At 42.8% G+C, this 24,584-nt stretch overlaps 1 protein-coding gene across 4 annotated transcripts in view; it reads left to right on the forward strand.

Moving 5' to 3' along the window:
- Positions 1 to 24,584, forward strand: part of DIAPH2 (diaphanous related formin 2) — a 312,070-nt gene that overhangs the window by 190,088 nt on the left and 97,398 nt on the right. For all 4 annotated transcript variants that reach the window (XM_053274418.1, XM_053274417.1, XM_053274419.1 and 1 more), the window contains one exon: positions 14,969 to 15,133. In XM_053274418.1, the coding sequence (XP_053130393.1) occupies positions 14,969 to 15,133 (165 nt within the window). The remainder of the gene's footprint in view (positions 1 to 14,968; positions 15,134 to 24,584) is intronic.

Below are 24,584 nucleotides of genomic sequence, written 5' to 3' on the forward strand. Positions count from 1 at the left end.
CAACTTTCAAAATCAAATTGTACAGCATGAGGGAAGTACTTTAAAGGCAAGTACACACAGACACACAATCCCCAAACCACACACGCACTCCAAATTTCTTCTTGGGTGCCCCCAAGCCGTGGGCGACACTGAAAGGAATTTTTTTAATTGTTCTGAAACAGAACATGCAAAATCACTAAATTATACCATTTGCTTAGCCAGTGAATATAATAGCTTGCAATAACGTTAAGGCTTTTAATTTTCCACTACCAAGAATTATTTAGACCCTGTGCCTTTTCATATTTATTAAGGTTTTAGGCAGTTCTCCAAGGAAACTGCCAGGACACTTTCTGCCAATGGCACACTCCAGGAGCAGAACCATGAATGTTATACATTCCATTGAATTTTGGACCAGTATGGAGGAAACAGATAATGTGTAATTCCCATTTGTGTGTTGGAGGAGCGGTCAGCCCTCTGCTTTGCTTTCAACTTGTTCCACTTTTGTTAAATACAAATTCAGATTTAAATAATTTATATTGCAAATCCACTCACCATTGATTTGCATTTGCACAAAATGACAGAATTTGACTTAAGACATTCAGAAGCAGCTAAACACAATTGAGAGACAAATTTTTATAAAAGTTGGCAGGAGTACAGATTAAGCATATTTTGGTAGGTTTGTCCAGCTTAGCGATTTTGGACTAAAGAGTCTTATTCAAAAGGTTGGGAAATGTAGGACCAACAAGAGGAAGTACTTTTTCACACAGCGCATAATGAATCTATGGAATTCTTTGCTGTGGGACGTGGCAGTGGCCACCAGCTTGGATGGCTTTAAAAGGGGCTTAGATTCATGGTGGACAGGTCTATCAATGGCTACTAGTCTGGTGGCTGTGGACCATCTCTAGCCTCAGAGGCAGGATGCTTCTGAGTACCAGTTGCAGGGGAGTAACAGCAGGAGAGCGGGCATGTGCATGCCTCTTGCTCTTGGGCTCCCCAGAGGCATCTGCTGGGCCACTGTGTGAAACAGGATGCTGGACTATGGGCCTGATCCAGCAGGGCTGTTCTTATGTTATGTTCTTATGAATATACTACAGAGATGGCTGTACTAATTCCTGGTAGAGCTGAAAGAGGGAGAGAAGCTTCCAAAGACACACCTGCTGCCATGTCACATGAGCTGAAGTGATGCTTCTCTCACTGCAGTGGCTGTGAAAGTCCAACCCTCCTGCCGGGACAGTGAAAACACTGCCACATGCTTACTTCTGGGTTACCTCAGAGTTGCCCCTGCTGCTGCTTCCTTCATACGTGGCAGCTTAAGCCGTTTTTGTTGGCCTTTTTGTTTTGTTCTTTCAGTTCTGCATCTTAACAAAATGAGACGGAGCTGCTCCAGTTTGAAATCAAGCTGCATCAACCCTTCTGTTCTGTGTTCTTTCCCCCCAGAGGATGCATTCCCATTCCCGCCATTGGCCATTAACACCTGTTGTGCTGGCCCTCGGCCCTCATGACTGACTCTCATCAATTCTTTACAGAGTATGAAATAGTTTCTCCAGGACTAAGGTCAGCTTGCACAGCTTATAAAGTCCTGGTGATTATGTCTGAGTATGATTAGATTTCAGACAAATTCTGTCTAACAGGCAAAGTATAATTGGTGTCATTCACCATTGCCGGCTTCTTTAATTGAGTGTTTGTGAGGGGTGATTTGGACGTGCCTAACAATATCGTAGCACATCATCTGAAGTGGAAACTGGTGGGACCCGCCTGCAGTGGCATTAGGAACCAGCAGATATCACCGCTGTTGAAGTCTCTGACTCTCTTCTCAGATTTTGTAGTAGACGTGAAGAACTGGAAGTCCAAATAGCTTGTGCTGCTTAGTTATTAGGCACTCTCCTAGTAATAGTGCACATTAATATTTTTGGGCTCAGTTAGTGGCCTGTGTGTTGCACTAAAGGGTTTATGCATTGTGGTGATTGAGCTGTTCACCTATTGAGGAATCTTTTAAATGCTGCTTTATAGTGCATTCCTTTGACATTTTGTTTTGAAGCCAGTCTCACAAACGTTAGCCTTCTGGGATCATCTGATTGCCTGCTACCCACCCTTAGTTTTCCGGTAACCTGTGAGGATGCAGCTCTTGCTCTACCCTCGTATGGCTGTACATCATGTTACCCGGCGCAAGAGAAACCCATTTGGGAGACCTTCTTCTCCTTTGCCTTCCAGTGCTGCTTCTCATGCAAGGTTGTGTTTTTGTTTTTGATGGGTTGTTGGAAGTGTGCCTCATGCTGCTGTTTTGATTAGGCTTTATTGTAGCTAACCATTTCCATTTCTAATAAAGGCTGATCATGTCATATACCAACACATTGTCTTTATAGCAGCATCCATTCTGTGTTGCCATAGATACAAAGGAGCTGGGTGGCGAGGAAGCCGAAACATAACTCCTTTTCAGAAGACTGCTAGGGAGGGGATCAGCGGAACTCTGCAGGTTACCTGCTCAGCTTTTCTATCATCTTCATGGTCAGGTCCAGCTCCTCCATTCTCTGTGTCTGTGCAAGAGGCTGAGATTGAGAGATGCTCCTCCTAATGGTTGGCAACCAGTGAACATCCTGCTCAGAACGGACCGATGGCCTCTTCACGGTTGTGACCTTTTCACCACCTGGGTTCTGAATTCACATGCATATGAAATCAGTACTGGTGGCTGAGGAAGTGAATCCTCAATTAACTATGAATATTTATATACCGCTCTTCCTCCTAAGCTCCCAAAGTGGTTTACATACAAAAACAACTAATAAAGTTCCTGCCCTGTCCCCAAGAGACTCCCACTCTAAATAAACCCAGTGGACACCAGGAACCAACACTGTTTCCGTGCTGGGGTTGGGTAGGAGCCGTTGTCCTTCCTCTGCTAAATGCACGAGAGCCACCACTTTAAAGGCAGCCTCTTTTGCTCAGTTAGCTGGGGTCTCGAAGTGTGGGACATAGGCTCAGATCTATTTATTGGTTACGTTTATGTCCCACTCTTCCTGAAAGGCTCAGAGCAGCTAACTGAATTCTTGAGAAGTAATACTTCTTTCCCCCATGGACTTACAATCTTTTTTAAAAGGCAAAATTTAAGGGGGGGGGCGCTGTTGGAGGGGAGGGTCCAGTAGGTACTTGGTCCTCCTCAGGCCAATGGGGAGGGGGCTTGCTGCTTGCCTTGCCCTCTGCTGCAGCCTGGTGACAATTGTCATACAGTTCTTTTGTTGCCTTCCCCTCCCCAAGAGCTGATCTGATTTCTGCAGTTGAAATAAGTAAGATGGACCCCATATAATGATCCCAAGGCAATAAATACGTGGTGGTGGTGGTGGTGGTGGTGGTGGTGGTGGTGGTGGTGGTGGTGGTGGTTTAAGGAGAGGTGGACTATGTTGAACTATTATTCTTCCTACTCTCCAGTTCTTACATCCAAGATGACTCTGGCTTGCAGAGAGAGAAGCGTAGGATTGAAATTGCACGCCGTTTTCATTAGTATAGCCATTGCCCAGCTATAGTTGCTATAATATTTACCATGAATGTCCATATGTATTATCGGCTCCCCACCTTTTTGGCTCAGAGCAATATTTGAAAATGATCAGATCACACATTCTATTGAATTGCATTTAGGAGGCATATTTAAAACTGGAAGGACCTCTACTTTCAACTTAAAGCAACTGCAAGGGGGACAAATTTAGGACTTTGAAATCACATCCATGTGCAAAATTATGCAGTGGGATTTGCGAGATTAAATGGATTTGCCTGTTCCCTTTTTGTTCTGGAATACTGATAAGGTGGCAACATACATTGTAAACAAGTTTTAAGAAGAGCTGGATTAGTGGAGATCAACCTCTATCTTTGTTTCTAATGCTGTTATGAAGCTCTTCTTCTTCTTCTTCTTCTTCTTTCAATGTGGGAAGAACTGTACGTTGCTGCTACCACTTTCATTGTTGTTGTTTGTTGGCCAACATGTTGCGTAGTGTGCCGCATGCTTGGAAAGGTTGTGCCAGTGCAGGGGGTGGTGCTACCTAATTGGACTATGCCTAGAGCTTGTCTTCCAGACTAATGTTGTGCAGCCGCATCGTGCCTCATTTGTATCAGTGGGAACTCTTGTGCAAGATTGCTGTCGCGCAGTAGGCTTCTGTGCAAACCCCATTTTTAGTGCTCCTGCAAAGTCCTCTGCAACAACAATTCAGCTGTGGTCGTTCCAGTGTGGTATGTGGCGCAACATGTCAGCCATTATGATTTCACTTTTCATCAAAGAAAAGTTCTCAAAGTGGTTTGCTTAGCAATAATGAATAAGAATGTTTATAGTATATTAAGCAGGCTTTGAGATGCCTTTACTTTAAGGGGTGACTCAGCCATTGCCTTGCAAAGACAAGATTCCTGGCAAAGACAAGATTCCTGACTCGAAGAGATTCTTCGAGTCAGTGAGGAGACGATTCTAGCTGACGTGGGGAGCAGGTAATGCACTCCCTCTGCGTAGCTCTTGTTCCCTTGTATGCTGGTTTGTCTGTCCACCTTTCTTGCGATTCAGGATTGCATCCGACTTTAATTAACTGCAGTGAAAACTAAGACAAACCAGGTACACCCTGAAACTGATTTTGAGAGCGCTAGGATCTGCTCCTAAAATGCTAGTTCTGGATTCTTACATCTGCATTGGCCCTTCATGTCTGCAGTTTAGGAAACCAAACCTCCTTCAGACGTAGAAATTGCATCCCGTGTGGGTACAGGGCCCTTCCTTGGTCACAACAGCTGTTGGTTCTGCTTCACTGCATTGTAGCTGTTGTCTAATTGCACAAATCTGATTTTCCAACAGGACCAGAGAGGTCCAAGCCTTAATAGTCTGAGAAAAGCACCTGTCAGAGCACCCCGTTTCACATATTTATAATCCACACAATAGCTTTACTCGTTTCTGGCACAGATTTGCATGATTGGGTATAAAATGCAAGTCCTGAATGACCAGTGGGTTTCCCCAGCTGCTTATTACATTGTTTTATGACTTCTTACTATGCTTTATAGTCCTTTACGCCTCTGAACCTTGGGGGAGCACTTTCTGTTTTTGATGAAAGGCCGCCAATTGTATTGAAAACTGGCATTGTTCATAAACAGCCAAATTGTTGTGCAGCAGAGTGGATCAAATTATTTTCCTGATCAGTCATGTGGCATTTATTGCAATCATCTTTTCCTCCCTTCATATGTTCTGTGACTACTCTGCACTGGAGAGGAAATGAAAGTTTCCTCCAGCCCTACTAAACCCGTTGGCAGCACTCCAGTTGAGGGTGGCACTAATTTGACATCGAGTTCTAATATCTGAATGTTTACTGTGATCTTACGAGCTGATCTCCTTATTGTGTCTGTTGCTTGGCATGATGTCCCATGTGTCACAGCCTAGTGAGCCATATGTGGAGAGAGCTTCCTCCAAAGTAATGTCAGGTGTTTTCAGAGTGATCTCTCACCTGCTAATGAAAACGTTCTTCGGTTCAAAGTCTGCCTGCCGCTAGGTTCAAAAACAGACACCACTCGGTGCTTGCGTTCTTAGCACTTTAGAACAGCTTGCTTGGCTGTTTGACAGCCACCCAAGTTAACCATAGGAAGCATGGCTGTTCCTTTGTGCACGGTGAGTGGTATGCCTGAAGTAGTTACTGGACTGAAATAGTCTCTCATGAGTGAATACATGCAGTGGGTTGCTTCCGATGCCAGGGGGAACCGCAGTCCTTGGTTCTCTGAGTCTCCGGAGTGTGTGTTGCCCCCACCAAAACCTGCCTCAGGCAAGGCAGCTAGCTAGGGCCAGGAACCCATGGGGGAGCTGATGAACCAGCACAGGTGCAGGTAAGGGCTGAGGGCTTATATGGCTAGCAGGAGCCCCACCCCTTCCTAGATTCCCAGGCCAGCCCTCCTGCCAAGGAGACGCTCTAGGCAATTTACGGCTCCTCCTGAGGAATCCCACCAGGCGGGATGCCACACAGGCATCCCAAGTGTGGATCTGGAACTAGGTCTGGGCCCAGCGTCTCCTCTTGTCCTGGGATCCTGGGGGCGATGGAAGGGGGCAGGATCCCACCTGGGGGTTCCTGCTCTTCAGAATCCCATGGCTGTTCTGCAGGCTGGTGTCTGGCTGCCCTGGCATTGCTGGTTCTAGCAAGCTCTTATCAAGACAGACTCTGTTCAGGGTCCCCGTCTCCCTCAGGGTTTGTGTCCAGGTATACCTTGCTGCTGCCACCTCTGCCTTCATGAGCCTGGGAATAATTCTGCTTCCAGTTGAAGTAGTTTCAGATCTTGGTCTATTGAAAGGAACTTGGTTAGACTAAACCAATATCAGTCAGTTCAGACATCACAATCAATATTTGTTTCTGTTTTTAACTGCAGTTGGTTGTACAATCCTTCCAAGGTTTGTGAGGGCAGGAGAAGGGGGAGCACAGGTTTGTGAGGCTCAGAGATGACAGGTGGAACCGAGATTGAACTGTGGCTCTGCATAACATCTGAACCAGCCCAAGTTGAGTTTAAACGGTAGTGCGCTAAAATCGTGATCGCTTAAATTGTGATGTAAGAAATTATTGTTTTGCCCGTTAAAAGGGGGAACTTGCTGGATCTGTGATCCTTATCCTTGGAAATTGAGGCAGACTAAGGCATTTGGGTGGAAGGTCCTGTGGGCCATTGCAAGTAGCTGGTCACAAGAGGCATGTGAAAAAGGTAACAGTACCGTATTTAACCCAAAGGAAGAGGCTCCCGAATTTAAGACAACCCCTGATTTCTAAATGAATTTGTGATGGGGGGGGGGTCTTAGCATTCCTTTCAGGTAAATTGGGTGGATGGATTTGTGCTCACTCTCCTCTGAGTTGCAGCCTTTGTGCAAACCCCTTTTCTCCCTTGTTCTGGTGTTGTGAGTGCTTCATCTGTCACACGGTGGCGGCAGCAGCGGCAGCAGAGGCAATGAGGAAACAAAGAGTATCAACATGAAGCAATTTGTCAGGCTGCAGAATGACCTTTCCTGTGGGAGCGTCACAGTGGGGGCCTGCTCACCTGCCATCAGATCTTCCTGCAAGATACACTCCTGGGAAATTGTGTGCATGAGGTGGTGCCTTCGGCCTTTCCCCTAGTCCCAGAAGCTCTCTTCACACAATTTGAAAGGAGCCGGTAGCTGCCTTGCATGAATTCTACCCCTGGGAGGATACAGGCGCTACTTACATAGAGTGAGCAAGAAACACATGGAGAGGTCTCTTAATGCCCCACTGCCTTGTGCCACGAAGCTTCGGAACTCAAATGTGATTTGGCTTTGTGAGAATAGTAGTTTTCATGTACCACCCCTGGCCCTGCTCTTTTGTTGTTGTTGTTTCTTTTACTCTACAATGTATGGTTGCAAAGAAACCGATGAAACCTTGTTAGAAATTTGGGGGATTGAGGGGAGTTCTTTTGCGGGTGGAGGTGCAGTTCTCGGGTGTGAAGAGCCAGGAGTGCAGGGTACTGAGACGACAATGTACATTGTACTCAGTATGTGTTTAGGCCATTGCACCAAACAAAATAACCACCAGTCCAGCTCGGACACACACAACTTGGTACTGAGGCAAGAACACATCACAGGAACCTAGGAAGCTGCCCTATAGCGAGCCAGCCCCTTAGTCCCTCTAGGTCAGTCTTGTCTGCACTGACTGGCACCAGCACTTTCAGGTCACAGCAGGAGTCCTGCCCAGTCCTGCCCAGAGATGCTGCCGCCAGGGAATGAACCCAGGACCCCCTTTTGCATGCAGAGCAGGTGCTCGACCACTGAGGTGCGGCCCCCTCCCAGCAGAATGAGCCGGAAGGTGAAAGTGAAATGCTGTGTCGGCCCGTTTGGGAAGGTCGACAAAGTGGGGAGTACGCAAGGGCAGGGCAGAGGTGCAGCTGCATGGGAACCCCGAAGGAGAACCACACCAACCAGGCCGGAACCTGGTTCTTGGCCTAGGCGAGAAGTAGTTTGGTTAAAACCCAATGGGTGGGTAGAACTGTGTTTGAATCTGGGAGAATGAGACAGTTGTTTAAGCCTTTTCTCAGCAGTCTTTAGTAGTCCCTGGTTTCAGTTGCTCCTAGCCCCATGGATAATTACGCAGCTTTTAATTTCTCTTGGTTGCTGGAGTGGAGAGCCGATCTTGCAGTAGTGAGCATGAATTCCCCCTTTGCTAAGCAGGATTTTCCTTATTTTTCATTTTGGATGGGTGACTCCATGTGCGTACTGTCTGCTCTGAGCTATTCCCCTGAGGGGAGGGGGCCGTTGCTCAGTGGCAGAGCATCTGCTTGGCACACAGAAGGTCCTGGGTTCAGTCTCCGGCTGCATCTCCAGGTAAAGCTGAGAGAGACGCTTTCCTGAACTCATGGAGAGCAGCTCTCTGCCTAGGCAAGACTGAGCGAGATGGACCAAAGGTCTGACTCGGTAGGAGGCAGCTGCCTCTGTCCCCGTGGCCCACTCCTTGCACATGCTTCTCCTCCCCTCCCTTGCTGAAATACGTTGACGTCCATGACAATTCCAATGTAGCCATATGAACACATTCTGAAAAGCTAGGTGTAACTTCCAGCTTTGACACCGTTGTTTCTAACACGTAATCTGGACTCCTCTGGTGCATTTTGGGAGGCAAGAGACTATGTTGACACTCTCATAAAGAATTAGCAATATTGCTCATATCTTCTGTATTTCCCCTAAACGTGGGTTTATTTTCATTTATTCACATTTCATTATTTTCATTTATTCACATTATTCACATTTATTTCCCCTAAATGTGGATGACCACATCCTCTCCTTACCAGTTACCTTCAATTTGAATAGTGAGGGAGGATTTGGTAGCAATCTGTGCACACCGTGTGCAGCGTTGGGCATGAATATGCAGGAGTGATCAGATGCTCAGTGAGCACCCTCCTCGCCATTGTACGAGCTGGCAAATGCTTCCCTGCTTTAGCATTTGGATGTAAGTGTGTGTCGCGTTGCAGAGACACAGCTCAGCTCCCTTAGCCCGGATTGAGTGTGTGTGTACATATTAATGGAAGTTGAGAATTAAAAGCTTTTAAAAAGGAATTTTAAAGCACCATCTTAGGGCAAAGCAATTGAGAAACAGTTGTAGCCTAAAGTGATGCCGCTTTTTAAAGCTCTTTTAATATTTTAACACTAAAAAAATACCTGAAGTTATATACTGATGCTTCCAACTAGAATTTTATATCACCATTGTAGCTAAAATGTAAAAAAGTAGTTCAAGTATAACTGACACAGGAACCTTCCTCCTCCATAGTTTTAGAGTAGCTTTTGGGAATAATGCCTTCCTTTCCCCTTGAACACAGGGGCACATTTCAAGAAAAAAATAATGGAGGGAAATGCATTGTATACATTTCAATTGAACAATACTCTGGCTAATATCACTGGCCAACATCCAGACTAGTACTGCACAAATGCCTAGCATTGCTGAGTTCCAGACTACTGCTGTTCTGTTGTGCAAGCAGGGGAAAGGGTGATTTTTAACCAATCTCCCCTTCCCTCTGGCGTCCACCAAAAATATGTCTCTGATGGTCACACAGACTTCAGGGACACATTTTTGTGGGCTTCAGAGGAAAGATGGGGGCTTAGCAAAATCGACCCTTCACCTACTCACGTGACAGTGCAGCGGTAATTTGGAACTCAGTACTGCTGTGCCCACTCAGTGCTAGTCTGGATGTCAGCCAGTGTGTATGCACAAGCCATAGTTTGAAACGCCGCTGCTTAACACAACTGAGCCTTCAATCATTAAATGATTGTCCCCTTAAATGGTGGGGCATTTCTGAGCAGTTATTAGTAATGCTGGGCTCTCACCACCATCTTAGGATCAGCCTTTTGCAGGTTGGGGCTGAGGGTAGTCAGGATGGAGGAGAGTATAGGAAAGTCCCATTCTGCAAGCAGAGCAGAGGACTGCTCATGGTTCTGTGGATGTAACCCAACAGCAGTAAGAAGTGGTGTGATTTAATTTTGGGAGTTTGGAATTTGCTCATTTTAAATCATGAAAGCACTGTAAGAAGATTGAGGCAAAGTATGTGAAACCGTCTGAAAACAGTGCTTGCATGCATGAGGTCCATAAGGGGCAGGGCAGACCAGGACTGAAAATTATTCTAGTGGCCCCTGTAACTGAGAATGATGGGAATTGTAGTCCAACAGCAGCCAGAGGGCTGAAGTTGTGCACCCCTGGGGTTTTCTAACCACCTTGGGGTTTTCTTTTAACGAAAGGCGGTATAAAAATGTAAAAATAAATAAATAAAAAATAAATAAATGTCTTTCCCCCAGCTTTCTACTGAAGATTATTTAATGAAAACAAGTTAGCCAAGGTACTTCCTTTGCATCATCACGTAGTGTGTGTCAATGGTCATCTTTTGCTTGCTTTTCATCTTGCTGTCATAATAGCAGCCCACAATTGAGGTGATTTCGTTTCACCTCGGAAACTGTGTTTTACTGTGAATTTTCTTTATTAATTACAAATGGTTTATTGTGCTCTGCAATTGTGTTTGTGGTTTTCTCTCTCTGAAAAGTTGCTTTACACAAATATATATTATCTATATCCGCACACACACACCACCACCACCCCGCAGTGGTTAGTGTCCATTCAGTTGTGCAATGCAGTTTACTCTCAAATAGTTTACTGTCAGTGAGCATGAAGGAAATTAACAAAACATAGCCATTCGTTGACTATAAAATGAAGTGTTTTAGATCTGCAGCTATCCCTGAATTATTATACAGAAGTATTCCTTTATGTGTTGCCTTAGAAAGTAGAATGGCCAACTGTTCTTTTAACTGGGTGTTCTTCTTCCCCCGTTGTTCCCTCCAGCTACAAAATGAATCGGCTGGAAATTTGCAGGGCTTCTGTGGGTTTTAAACGTGCTGGTTGACACAAACTGGGGGACAGGTGCATATTGTTTAATTATAGCACTGTGTCATTTTACAACTGCTCCAGAGAGTGTTTAATTCCTATTGGGAGCAGGCAGTTTCCATAGAACCTCGTGAAGTATGTGATGTGGAGAATAAAAGTCCAAAATTCCTTCACAGGTTTTTGCTTTAAGTGAGTTATGTCAGCTATTCTCTGGAAGCTGTTCGTTTTGTCACTTCCCTCTTCATTGCCACATCTGTGCCCATTTATTCCATCGAGTTAGTCCCATTTCCTTTATACTCCATGCCGATAATGGCAGGCTGCCTGCTATGAATGAGGCACCGCACGATTCCATCCTACGTTTTCATTGTCCACTTGCTTTGTAGAACATTTTGCTTCCTCACTTTTTCTTCTTCCACTTAATTCAAGAACAAGGATAACTTCTTCTAACTTTTGAACTTTTTAAATGGCTTTAGAGTCTCCAAAAGAAAGTTGAAAGATTTATTTTAATTTACGAAGTTATCTACACCTGTGTACCCAAGGAGCCTCCAAAGTATATAGCAACTAATACCGTCTTTGGGGGGTGACCCCATTTCACTTCCAAACAGATAAGCACTCTGCTATCTGAGTTTGCAGTTAGTATATAGTTTCACCATGGAAGAAAGACAGGATATAAATGTAATAAATAGAATATATGATTACATGGTAGAAGGAAATTAAATACTGAGCCACGTACATGGGTGGAAAGCGAGTCCTGTGGTAGTGAGCATTAGGGATGTGCATGAATCATTTTTTTTGATTCAATTTGTGTCCAAATCGAATCATCCCTGATTTGTTTTGTGTCCAAATCTGTCCCCCCAAATCACCCCAGATTTGGGGGGATTTGGATTCAGATTCAGATCAATTTGTACCACTTATGAAGGTCCTAGGGTCACCATATTTGGGAGGTGGGTAGGTTCCAATGGGTTCCACCTTCCACCCATATTTTAAGGCAGTGGGGCACTTGGTTGATTTTTAATGATTTTTTAAAAAGTTTTTAGTGATTTTGTATATTTCCACCATAGAAAATAATGGGAATTCAAAGTTGCCCTATCCTAACATTAACATGGATCCCCAGCTTTATTTTGTTAAAAAAGCTAAGCTCTAGCCCTTGTAGAAGTGGAGTTATGGAGCAAAATGTGCCTTCATTTCTTCTGTTCATTTTGACTGTCTTTGGACAGTGCCACAGTCAACTGCCATGTGTCAACTACACCCCTCCCACCACACACACACTGGGGTACTCAGTTTATATTTTAGGGATTTTTGAGGTGTTTAGACTCTTTGGTGTGTAATGAATCCTCATAGGGATTCATTATGAGGAAAGGTTATTAGACACCAAAGAGTCTAAACACTTGAAAAAATTCCTAGAACATAAACTGAGTCATATCCCACTGCCTTGCGGGTGGGAGGGGAGTGTAGTTGACACATAGCAGTTGACAGAGTCAGTCAACATGCATAGAAGAAATGAACGTGTGTAATGAATCCTCATAGGGATTCCTTGAGGAAAAGTTGTTATACACCAAATAATCCAAACACTTGAAAAATAGTGACCACACATTTTGCTCCATAACGCCACTTCTATAAGGGCTAGAGCTTAGGTTTTGTTTTTGTTTTTAATGAAAGCTGAAAATCTGGGAAAATTAATCGGAGGAATCTCGAATTGATTCAAATCTAATCTGGCACAAATCGATTTGTACCCGAATCTAGCCAATGGACTACGGGGTGATTTGTTCTGTCTCCAAATCACCCGAATCAGCTAGATTTGTACCCGAATCGATCTGCACATCCCTAGTGAGCACGGAGTGTCAGTTTTGCTAAGCTGGGTACACCTTGATTTGCATCTGCATGGCTGACTCCATGTGAGTGTGGTTTGCTGTAAGATATTCCTCTTAGGGATGGAGCAGTAGCGCAGTGGTAGAGCATCTGCTTGCATGCAGCAGGTCCCAGGTTCAGTCCCTGGCAGCACCTCCAGGTAGGTCTAGGAGAGACTCCTGCCTGCAGCCTTGGAGAGCTTCTGTGTAGTGAGATGGACCAGTGGTCTGACTCTGTATAAGGCAGCTGCTTCCTATGTTTCCAACAGGTAGCCTATCCCATTCTCCATACCATACTTACTCTTGCAAGCATTTTGCTTTCCTGCCCGTTGGATCTTAGCATCTCTGATGTGGCGCTACAAGGGAAAACACCAATGCAGTAAGAACATGGTATTTGGAAATGTTAATAGAAGCCCTGCTTGCCTGTGTCCTGGAAGCCAAGAGACAACATCATTCTTTAGTTTACATTGGAAACTACAGTGTAGGGTTTTTTTAGTCATATGAAGCAGCGGCACTGTATTTTAGATATATTGTGTTGGGAGGGTGTGGTATGCCTAAACACAATGTAGACTTGGGTAGGCAGCTTGTGCTAATCCTAATTTGTGTCTTTCCTTTCTTTCACCATGGACCTCCAGGTGGCGTCCATGGGGTCCCTGGCATTGGGCCATCCAAGGCCCTGACCAGACCATGAGCTGCTTAGCTTACCCAAGGTGGCCGTTACGTGGCTGGACTAGGTCCTGCTTGCCAGTGGAACCCTTGCTTCTCTCTCTTGCTTCTGGGGGACACCAGAATTAGTGCCAACCAACTGCAGACCCTGTTTTTAAGTGGTTACGCAACTGCTCTGCTGTGCAGCATTCTCAGGACTGCCTTTCACATTGTGCAGATGCCCCGGTGGGTCCCGAATGTGTCCCACGGTGTGTGGCAGCAGCCCTGAGACACCAGATGGGTGGTTTTAGCCTTGGAACACTTCAGCACCATTAGACATCCTGCTGTTGGCTAAGTGACTTAAATTATGTTTTGTGCCACTTTCTATTATTATTAAATGAAGCTTTTATTGAATTTGGAGCAGAAGAAGAAAAGGAAGGCCTTAATTATTCTCGTAATACAATTTTTACCTTTATTTGCATTCACACTGTTCTAAAAAATTAATTTCTACGTGGAATTGCTTCCTTCCACTTCAAGTGACAATTATGCAATTTGTAACTAAAACTGTTGTGAAGGTCAAGTAGGTCTCGCCTTGATTTCCAGCCCTCTTCAGTTACTAATACAAAGGGCCAGTGTGCTTACTGGGATAGAACAGTGGCACTTGGAACAAGGCTAGCTTTAACAGTTTTTTTTAAAAAATACACACTATGCTACATAGACTGCAGTTGAAAAATAGAGAAGTGGAGCTGGAAACTACTGATTTTTTTTTTTTTTAAAGAAGGATATCACATAGTGTTATCTAACTCACATAGAGCCAGCATGGTGTAGTGGTTAGAGTGCTGGACTAGGACCAGGGAGACCTGAGTTCAAATCCCCATTCAGCCATGATACTAGCTGGGTGACTCTGGGCCACTCACTTCTCTCTCAGCCTAACCTACTTTACAGGGTTGTGAGGAGAAACCTAATTATGTAGTACACCGCTCTGGGATCCTTGGAGGAAAAGCGGGATATAAAATGTAAAATAATAATAATTAATAATAATAATAATAATAATAATAATAATAATAATAATAATAATAATAAATAGTGTTAACCGTCTGGTCCTTTGGGACATTGTTTCTGGCTGTAACTGTGTACGGATTGTGAATATACAGTATCCTTGTCTTCCTAGTCCCAGTAATTATTATTTTTCTTCTCCATTTTTGTTCACTCTTTATTTGATTTCCTAACATATGAAAAATCAGGTCTCTATAATGATCACATAAACCTGCTGCTATTCTCATGGGTGGGGGGAATATTGCCTAAGTGATGTTTTTTCTCATTATACAGGGTTTGTCCTTTGACCACTTGTGGGCCCAGGCTTCAGAGGGCCATCCGTAAGATCACCCTCAAGGTTTAAAAGTCAAGGGATGCTGCACTGCAAAAGCCAGCAGTTATGAAGTAAAAAAAAAAAAAAATCAGAGAGTTGTGAAACGCAATGATCTCCATCTTCAGAAGGCTGTGTCTTGGAGAGGCTTGTTAAACCTGGAGCATGCTAGAATATGTGATGTCTGTGTTGAGTAGAAGGACTGCATGGAAGTGATTGCATTGAAACCGTTCATGTTGTGTTGCTTTGCTACTCCTTTCATTTGAACTTCCTTAACTTAAGACCACAGCTTTGCTAAAAGTGCCAAGGAGCAGTATGAAAAGCTGTCTAACATGCACAACAACATGACCAAGTTATACGAACACTTGGGGGAGTACTTCTGTTTTGATCCCAAAACGGTCAGCATTGAGGAATTCTTTGGAGATCTGAGCATGTTCCGGACGTTGTTCTTGGTGAGTAAAGTTGAGTTCGTATTCCCTCACCTCCGGATAATTGTGCCGTTTTCTTAATATGTCCGCTTATATTCTATAGCGTTGCAAAGCAGAACTACTAATTCAAGTTGCAGTCCAATATTTTAATGCTTAATCATAGATCTGTAGAATCTGTATGTGATTATTTGTTAGGATGTTTAGTGTTTCCAACATACATGGAGTGTCTTTTTTAACATGTGAAAACTGTTATCAAGTGTATATGGCTATAATAGGTTAACAGTGATGAATCACTTGAACATCATTTTGTATGAAATGTGATGAGACTTGCCCACTGATTAAAGTGCATGAAAAGGCCTGCAGGAGCAGGAGCTCTGTGCAAGCTTCACAGCACACGTGGAGCTCTGGATCATAGAACTGGTTTTTATCTTGTAGAAATCATGGTCCAAGAAGAGATTAAAGCCAAAGGTTACTTGCATGAGCATAACTTACTTCTGCCATGGAGTGGGGGAGATAATTTCTGCAGGTTCTCCTCTCCAGTGCCTATACCAACCCCCCAACCCTCCGAAGTCACTTTTCTGGAGGCATAAGGTTGCAACGAGGAGGAGGAGGAGGAGGGTGGTGGTAAAGACAGAAAAGGCCTCTTCTGCAACTCGACTCACAGTCCTTGGGGCCCAACCCATACTGGTTTTTTCTTGATTTTGGATACTGATTCTTTTTCGGATTGATCCTTTATGTATATAGTTCTCATATGTGTATATAAAAATACCTGTCAAATGGAGAATTCCCCGACCCCCTTGTTTTTCTCTGTTTTAAAATTTGGGTTCTTGCTGATCTCTTTCCCAGTAGCTGCCTGTGGGTTGTTGTAATTAACTGCATCATGAGGGATAGGCAGAAAAAAACCATATGGTCCAGAATATGATCCTTGTCTCCAGGGAGTATTCAAATCATCTAGAATTATCAATAGTGCTCAGCCATTTGCCATACAGTTGGTAGCTTTTGGATCCATATCGCCAGCAGCAAGCCTTAATCTGTTGAGTAACTATCAGCAGTTTGTGTGCCGAGGCTGCAAACAGTTCTCAGAGTGTAACTTTACTACGTGCAATTTATTTTATTGTAGATTCTTGACTGAAGCAGTTTTTAATTTTAATAGGTTAAAATGGTGCATCTTTCGAATGTATTTTGCAAATCTGCTGTAATAGGAAATTACTGCTAACACATTAACAGTGAAAAAGTGGCATCCACCAGACGACGAAGTGTGCTTGTTTTTCTGTGTCTTTACTTTTCTTCATAAACATAAAAATAAATGGAACTCAAGTAACTAAAGGAAGAGTCTCTCGAAGCTACAGAAGCCAGACACTTGGCACATTTGTAAAAAATGAAGCTTGGCTGTTCATCAGGACTATTGAGATTGAATTAGGAAGCTGCCTTCTACCGAGTCAGACCTTGGCTCCCTCTAGCTCAGCATCCTCAGCAGTGACTGGCAGCGGCTCTCCAAGGGTTCAGGCAGGAATCTTGCCCAGCCCAACCTGGAGTGGCCCGGGGTTGAAACTGGGGCCTTCTGCACGCAAACCAGGGGCTCCTCCACTGAGCTACGGCCCCATCTCCACATTGCAGAAGTGGGCATAGTGAGCCCTCTTGAGTTTTGTTTCCTGTCATGCAAAAATTAGAATGATTTTGTGGAACCATACAAAGAGAGAGAGACCCTAAGCCCCTGAGTCTTTTAATTAAGCAGAGTAGAAAGAATAGCCAAGATTTCTAAGCCAGCAATCATTTCTGTGGGAACAGGAACTTGGATACTCATCAGTTAACTGCAAAAACCTCCCCATCCATTTCAGTGGAAGAATCAGATCCCATTAGTGTGCCGGGGGGGGGGGGGCATCTGCTCCCTCATTTGAAATGGCTGGGGCATGCCCATGCTAAGAGTCCTCAATTCAAAAGTTATAACACATGCTAAAGTCTGGATTGTGGAGATTAGGTTTACACATAATTTCAGTTCTCAAACCTCCATGCGATGTGGACAGCTGAAGTGAGCAAAGTTCTCTTTTGCAACCAGGCACATTTTTTACCTGAAATCTGTCTCCATTTGTACCTGTGTGTAGTCTGGACAGATGTTACAAGCAAGGCACAGCTTCACCCTATCTGGCAGCTCAGGCTCAGACCCTGACCCTGAGGAGTAGGGTGCAGTCAGACTGGAGGGAGATATGCCATTTCCTGACGAGGTCAACATGAAGATGTAGATCTGGGTGTCATCAGCATATTGATAACACCCTGTGCCAAACCTCCTGATAATCACTCCCAGCGATTTCATGTAGATGTTCAAGAGCATTGGAGGCAGTGTGGAGCCTTGTGGAACTCCACACTTTAGTTCTCGCTTAGCAGAACAACAGACTCCAAGTGACACCATCTGGAAATGGGGAGATCTCCTTATCTTTCAGTCAGGGGGTAACAAAATGGAGGTATTTCTGCATATGGGATGTCAAGAAGTAGGTAAGTTCAAAGATGTCTTTCTGTCAACATTAAGCGATTGCATTATTGGTATTCTCACTAAAATAGGAGTTGTGGAGTGGGAATTCCATATATCTAAAATGTTTGTCCACTGGCACCTTCTTTAAAAAGTTTTAAGTTTTGTTGTTGTGAAGTTTTCATATTTGATTGTTTTATCTTTGAAAATACAAGGGGCAAAATACAAAGACGAGACTCAAGGTAGGAGGGTAATACAGTATCGTGTTTTGCTCATTCCCTCTAGAATTGACAATTGCAAATTAGCTTACCGGAAAACCCTATTTTTCAAAATAGCTTTTCTACTAAGTCTCCTTGGTTCCTGAGTTTAGAGGATTCTTTATATAACCTAATGGAGGACTTCTGAGTTAAACATCCTATTTGTATTACAGATAAAATGAAAGGAGAAGAGAGAAATGTCCTTTGTAAATTGTGGTGGTGACAATTGTTTAAGTTAGCTAATGCTAATTTCCATTTTTCTATATTGTAGTTGGTCATTTTTAGTTCATCATTTCCCCTATGAATTAATCATCCTGTGGCATATGCATTATTAAGATAGTTCCCAAAGCAAGTAGAATCAGAGTCAAATTTACATGGGCTTCAGAAATATTGCTTTGGTTAAGACATAATGCTAGTTTAAAATTATTAAGTGTTGATTTAGCATTTGCTAGCAAGAGCCTTGGGTTTCCCCTGCTCTTCTTTCCCTCTCATGTACAAGGGTTAGAAATATCCTGCTTCTGTTCCTGGTTTAAAATTATCTGGAATTTGTCATTGAATCCTAACCTGAAATAATCCAGTTTCTTCTGAACGCAGTTTGAGAGCAAGACATTGCCAAGCTTGGTCAGAAATTGCAGTTAGAACAAACCAGGAATTGTTGGGTTAAAATGCAATGGCAAATTCTGGTTTTTTTTCTATCAGGAGCCGACAGAAGCAAAACATTTCCTCCCCTCACATGTGAATGCAAGGAAGAAGTGTGAGATCCTAGGTCTCATGCTAATAGAGTTTAGCATAATTGAAAGGTCTGGTGTTGCATTTGAACTTGGCCATTAGTGTAAATATCCACCAGGTTTTTGCAAAAATCCACAGTCATGCTTCTGTTTTTACTCTTAACCCAACTGCAAAAAGAGAATTACTTTGAAAATAAGTTGCCATAAAAACAGTACAGTGCCTATGTGTGTGTTTTAATTATATATAAATGCATAGACATAATCTTCATAGACATGTCATGTCAATATTCTATGTAGACATTAAGCTTTTACAATACTAGTATTTGAGGAGAAAATAAACATCCGTGAAGTCTACTTTCAGGAAGGTTTGGTACCTTAATGTTTGGGGAAAGCATATACTTTGCTTCTCTAATTGTTATTTCAAACATAAAAGTTAAATATCAGAGAGATAAGAAATGTCCAATAATAGAATCTTGGTTCTGATTAAATCAAGCTTCCAAAGCTGCTAAAAAGTTTGCTGAATAGATAATATGGAAATTAATTGAAAATGCTCTGTTTCCACCAACCACTTGGCAAAGAATCAAATATTCCAAAATGTTGACAGACTTCCCAGTGGAATGTTCTGTGTTTTTCCAAAGCTGTTATGATGAATGAACTATTTTGTAGGTTTATTTGTTTTTTGGGTTTTTTTAAAGCAATGTTAGAAGAAGGGAGGGGGGACTTACTTCTGTTCTTCTGATCAAAGCATTGAAAACCAGAGAAATCCCTTTGGGTTTTGCAGTTCCTCTCCACACATGATTTTGCAGCAAAATGTTCCCTATAAATAAGTTATTATCACATTATCTGTAAGCATCAGGAAGAAAGGAAGTTCTAAAGAAGGCTGTGTGGATGGTACAGGCTCTGACCTTTCTTGGTTGCTTTGTGAGCTGCTACAGGTATTGATTACCATCAAAATGGTTTCCTTCCTTCAGGACAGAAAGACTTGCTTCTCAGGAAAAGGGCACTTATTTCCATGAACCTGACTTGTTTGTTCTCTTGTTTTACTTGGTGTTTCTGCTTTGTAACTCTGTATTTGAATTCCTCGTCCTCATATCTTAAATCAACACTCATTTTGTCTCCTTTGTAGATTTTATTACCACAGACTGGGTGGTATGATTTTAGTTATGTTTTGGTAGTGATGAAGGGGTGCCATGAGATGCCAAGAAAGGATCTTGTCGACAACACCATAGACAATGCCATCACCTGTATGCAGTCAAATATACAGTATCTGAGAGTCATTCTGACCAGTAGTCCTGGACAGTGTTTTCATATGGAACGTTGCATTCTTATGATATATTATAGTTCCTTCTCTGCTGCTGGATGAGGACATCTCACATGGGTTATCCTTCCCGCATGCTCCAGAGGGCAGGATTATGCTAATTATAGGAAGCTTTAAGAGCTTGGGAAGGAGAACCCTCCCCAGTTCTCATAGTCCTGCATCCAGCTCCAGAGACAGACTGTTCCTCTATCCAAACATTCTCTTATTCCTTGCTATTCCTTGTTTCTTGCCCATCTAAGGCCCAGTTGCCAGGAAAGGTTAGGAATCTTTTCCTCCCCAAATGGAAGAAACCTACAGCTTTTGCTCACTCAGTCCCACATCCCTATGGTGTGACCAGTCTTTTCGTCACCTTGAATAGAAGTGGCACAGCATGTCAAAATCCCATCCCGACTGGATGACGGTAGACATCAATAACTTTCACCAATTTGTACATAGAACATCCAAACAAGATAACTAAAATGTAACAAATGTTAAAATTCTACCTCCTCCATCCTATGCTGACCATCAAACTTCAGCTGAAATTTCCTCAAGTGTCAACACCACTTTCAGAGTATGCTCAGATTATGGCTTTCCCAAGCCTCCAAGAGACTCGTATTCCACGGTTTGAGTCCACAACTGAGAATTATTCTCTGAACAGCCCTAGAGGATCTAGCTTTGTTCTAACTTAAGAGGATGTTCTCAATCTCAGCAGTTGAATAGCAGACATGCTTCCTTGAAAGAAAGCTTGCTTGTCATTACTGACCTCCCTCTGCAATGCTCAATCTCATGAACGTGTCAAATGTTTGGGGGCACACCCTTGGTACATGCGAGGGATGGTAAAGTTCAACATGCCTGGCTGGCAGCTCTTATGACCTTGAAGTGTGCCCTAAAATGTGCCCCAGAGTTCTCTGAATGGCAGATGCACAGATGGATAAATTGACACTGGAATATTTCCCAGTAAGCAGAAGACGTGAAAACCACTGTTCTAGATCAGTAATTCTCAGTGTTTTTGGAGTCATGGATTGGTACATTATTCATGCACTGTTTTCTGGACCAGGAGTTAGTAAGGGGGTCTCTCCCCCCCAACCCCAGGCACACACACCCTAAAAAGATTTCGGGGCTCATTTCCAGGCAGCCCTTGTTGCTGGATAATGTTCATTTCAAAGAAGTGAAATGAATGTTATCCAGCAGCAAGGGCTGCCTGGAAACGAGCTCCAGAGAGCTCCTGGTGGCCTCCGCTGGCCCAATTTTTTTTTTTTTGCAGGGGTGTGTGTGATTTTTATTAGTGATGCCTCACAGACGGCACCGGTCCATGGACCGGTGGCTGAGGAACACTGTTCTAGATAGCAGTGAGAATGGAGTAGGTAAGAAACAGTGGCAGATTAGACAAAATGAGTTGAGTACTTCAGGAAATACGTTGCTAAACAAAATTTTCTTTGAACAGAAAGAGCAAAAGTAATGTGTCAGTGAATAGAGAAGGCTATGACATTTCATTCATAGAACATTCTGAGCTAACTGACATGTGAGAGTGTACAAAAGGGAATGAGAAAAAGGTACAGGTTTTAGGGAGACCTCTGAAATACATATTTTTAAGTACTAGTTCACTCCTCATTAGTAGAACATATGGTTTGATGCTAATAGAGTTGCTTAGTTTGCTACTGTTGTCAAAGGTATTTGTGGGTGGTTATTGACTGCATGAAACAAAAGACAAATGATCCTTGCTTCCTACATGAAGCCTTTGAAAAACAAAGATACACATATATAGAACAAACCTAGAAGCTATATGGTATATTTAAGACAAAGCAAAATAACACAGATGTTCACTCATTAAGCTCTGCATGTGTATTTAATCCTTCTGATCCATATTTCTGCTTGTGTCATTTTCATGTTGAAACTTGTTTTAAATGGGACCACTAACTTTTTAGGATAGTGACAATAGTATCATCTTTATTGGTGCCCAAAATTGTCAGTATTAAAGATAAGCCCCATTCATTTGATACTATAGTATTTTAGATCAGTGAACAAATCTAAGTTATATTTGTGCTTAATAATGAAAAGTTAAGAGTCTTTGGGAAATGACGTGACCTGAAGGTTACCATAGTAGGGTAAGCTGGTGACTATGACGAAGGATAAAAATAGAATGATTAAGGATGTGAGATCCATTTCACCATAATTCCCCACTGGAAAATATCAAGTATGAAACATTACCTTTATGATTGGAAAACACTACAGAGCCAACAATCCAATGTATTTTTAAGCTTCCTAAATCCCTTGTTAGGGAGGCTTGTCTAACTTGTCAAAGTTAATGTCAAAAATCCTCCAGTGACAATTCTCAACAGAAGATTCAGGAAGACGGCGAGCAGCATCTTTTACAACAAATAGAGATACATTCTGAGGGGCGGGTGGGGTTAGAGCAGATCTTGGCATAAAAGGGATTTTTCGATATAGTAACAAAAGTGACGTTTGCACATCATATCTACTTACAAATAAAAGCAGAGGCTTTGGGGGAATTTGTCCCTTGGGGATGTAACGGTTAGTATCTTGAGGACAAGAGACCAGTGGGTTGCAATTGTGGCCCCATGTGAAGGGAATATGTTGAGCATACCTGATGGAGCTAGGCATTCTCATCATTGCCCAAAGCTGAGATTGGTCATGAAGAGCCAGGGAGTGCCGGTGGTTCTTGACGGTGCAAGGAAAACCGGATGGAATGGAAATTACTTGAACAGAACGATGCTTATCTCTTGTTGCCCATAGACTACACAACTGTGAAACACTGTGAGTACTGTCTCTCGTCTGAAGATCGAGATTTGCCACAGTTTTTACAATGACTTGGCATGCTTTGCCAGTCTTTTTCTCTGCATGTGTCTCATATGGTGAGAAGTGGAATTTCCTCTGTTCTTGGTTTGGATATATTCATTCAAACATGGATAGCAGCAAGCATCTTGTGTGAAGCTCACATTTCCACTACCTATTACTGATTTCCCTACGTAAAGCAGTCTCCTCAAATACATTTGGCAAAATTCTTTCAGGTTTTTATGGCGGTAAACTGACTTTTTTTTTTACATATTGGGTTACCCTATGTCAAAGTATTCTAAGTCTTGGGCAAGATCACTACATATGAAGATATGATCCTAGTTCACCACAAAGTCTCCAACATTTAGGCCCAGTTCAGGCGTACAAGTTAATTGGAGTTAAGCATGGCCGAGGTTTCAGTTCTTCACTTCAAATTGCGTCGCAGACGTTCACCAAACCGTGGCCAGCCAAACTCCAGTTGAAGGAGAGGAGAGCCCCTCCCTGCTGCCCGGCCACCGCCATGGCACATACCCACCGCTGCTATGATTGAAGTTTGGAATAGGCACGGAACTGCAGTTATAGCTGAGTCAGCATTCGGGTGCAACGCTTCGGCAGCAAAACCTCAGTTGTTGGCGGCGAAACTTAGAGTTAACCAAAGGTTCCAACTGGAGTTTGGCATGGCAAACTGGAGTTAGCTTTAGGCCGGTAACCATGGTTTTGTGCATACGGGCATACTGCAGTGACAACCTCAGCCAGCCATAACATGTGCTTATCCTGCTCATCAGAACTCAGCCTTATTTGAATCTTCAGGAATCATGATTTGCTAAAATCTGGAACTTGTTGGTACAGGGCCAGCTCTCTTTCCAACACAAGACTTTTGCTCTTCCTAACTATAAGTCTTGTTTCTTACTAGATTTGTTGTCCTTTTAAAAATTATACTGGCACACAAAAAAACCCCTGCATATACAAGACTTGAAAGGTTGAATGGGGTGCTTATTTGGTAACTAGTCTTACAGCTATTCTAAATGTGAAGGAAATTCAGAGAGGTAAAATAAAATAATAATGCAGACCAGTGGAATGTTCTGAGTTCTGTCTGATGTTGTTTGTAGTTTTTCTTTTGCACATTCCGACAAAAACTGAAGGAAAACAAGTGCAGGGAAAAGGAACAGAAATTCATGAATGTGAATCAACATTGTACTTTCTTTTTCCACTTACTCTCGTGTCTGTTAGGTTTCCCTACAGACATCATTTTTTTAAAGCATAATATAATTGAAATATTGGACTTTGTCCTCAGTCCCAATTTGTACTGTGGATATGACTTTATATAGTTCCAGCAGCAGCTTACAAGACTTTGAGGGACCAAGGCAAAACACTGGAGAAGATTTATCATGTGTTTCTTATAAAGCATTTGAAGCTGTAGGTTTTCATAGGGATAATACAGAAATATAGTTTCAACTACAATCTCTGAAGATGCTGCAGAGATTGTGATAGTTGTTACTTTTGATCATTATGTGTCTCTGGGCTAAGTTTTTAAAAGAGAGAAACCTAAAAGCATCTATTCATCTTTCAACTTTTGGCCTGCCATGATGGTTGTATGTGTGTTCTGTTTTTCAGATAGTTTCCTCTCCCTTTAAATAAATAATCCTAAATAACAGCAAACTAAGCTTGAATACATTTCTTGAGTAAACCTGAAAGTTTCTTCAATATGGAAATCCTAGCACAGTTTTTGCTCCTTAAATATTGCAACTAATAGAAAGTGTAGAAGTGCAGACAGCCATTCTTTTGTCAGTGTCCAAGTTCTCAGCCCATCTCCACTTGCTTTGTCAATCCATCCATCCATCCATCCATCCATCCATCCATCCATCCATCAATCATATGTTATACCACCTGTTATGTACATCTCTAGGCAGTGTACAAAATTTAAAATTAAATTTAA

This window comes from Hemicordylus capensis, chromosome 11 (assembly GCF_027244095.1).
Source record: "Hemicordylus capensis ecotype Gifberg chromosome 11, rHemCap1.1.pri, whole genome shotgun sequence".
NCBI classification, from domain to species: domain Eukaryota; kingdom Metazoa; phylum Chordata; class Lepidosauria; order Squamata; family Cordylidae; genus Hemicordylus; species Hemicordylus capensis.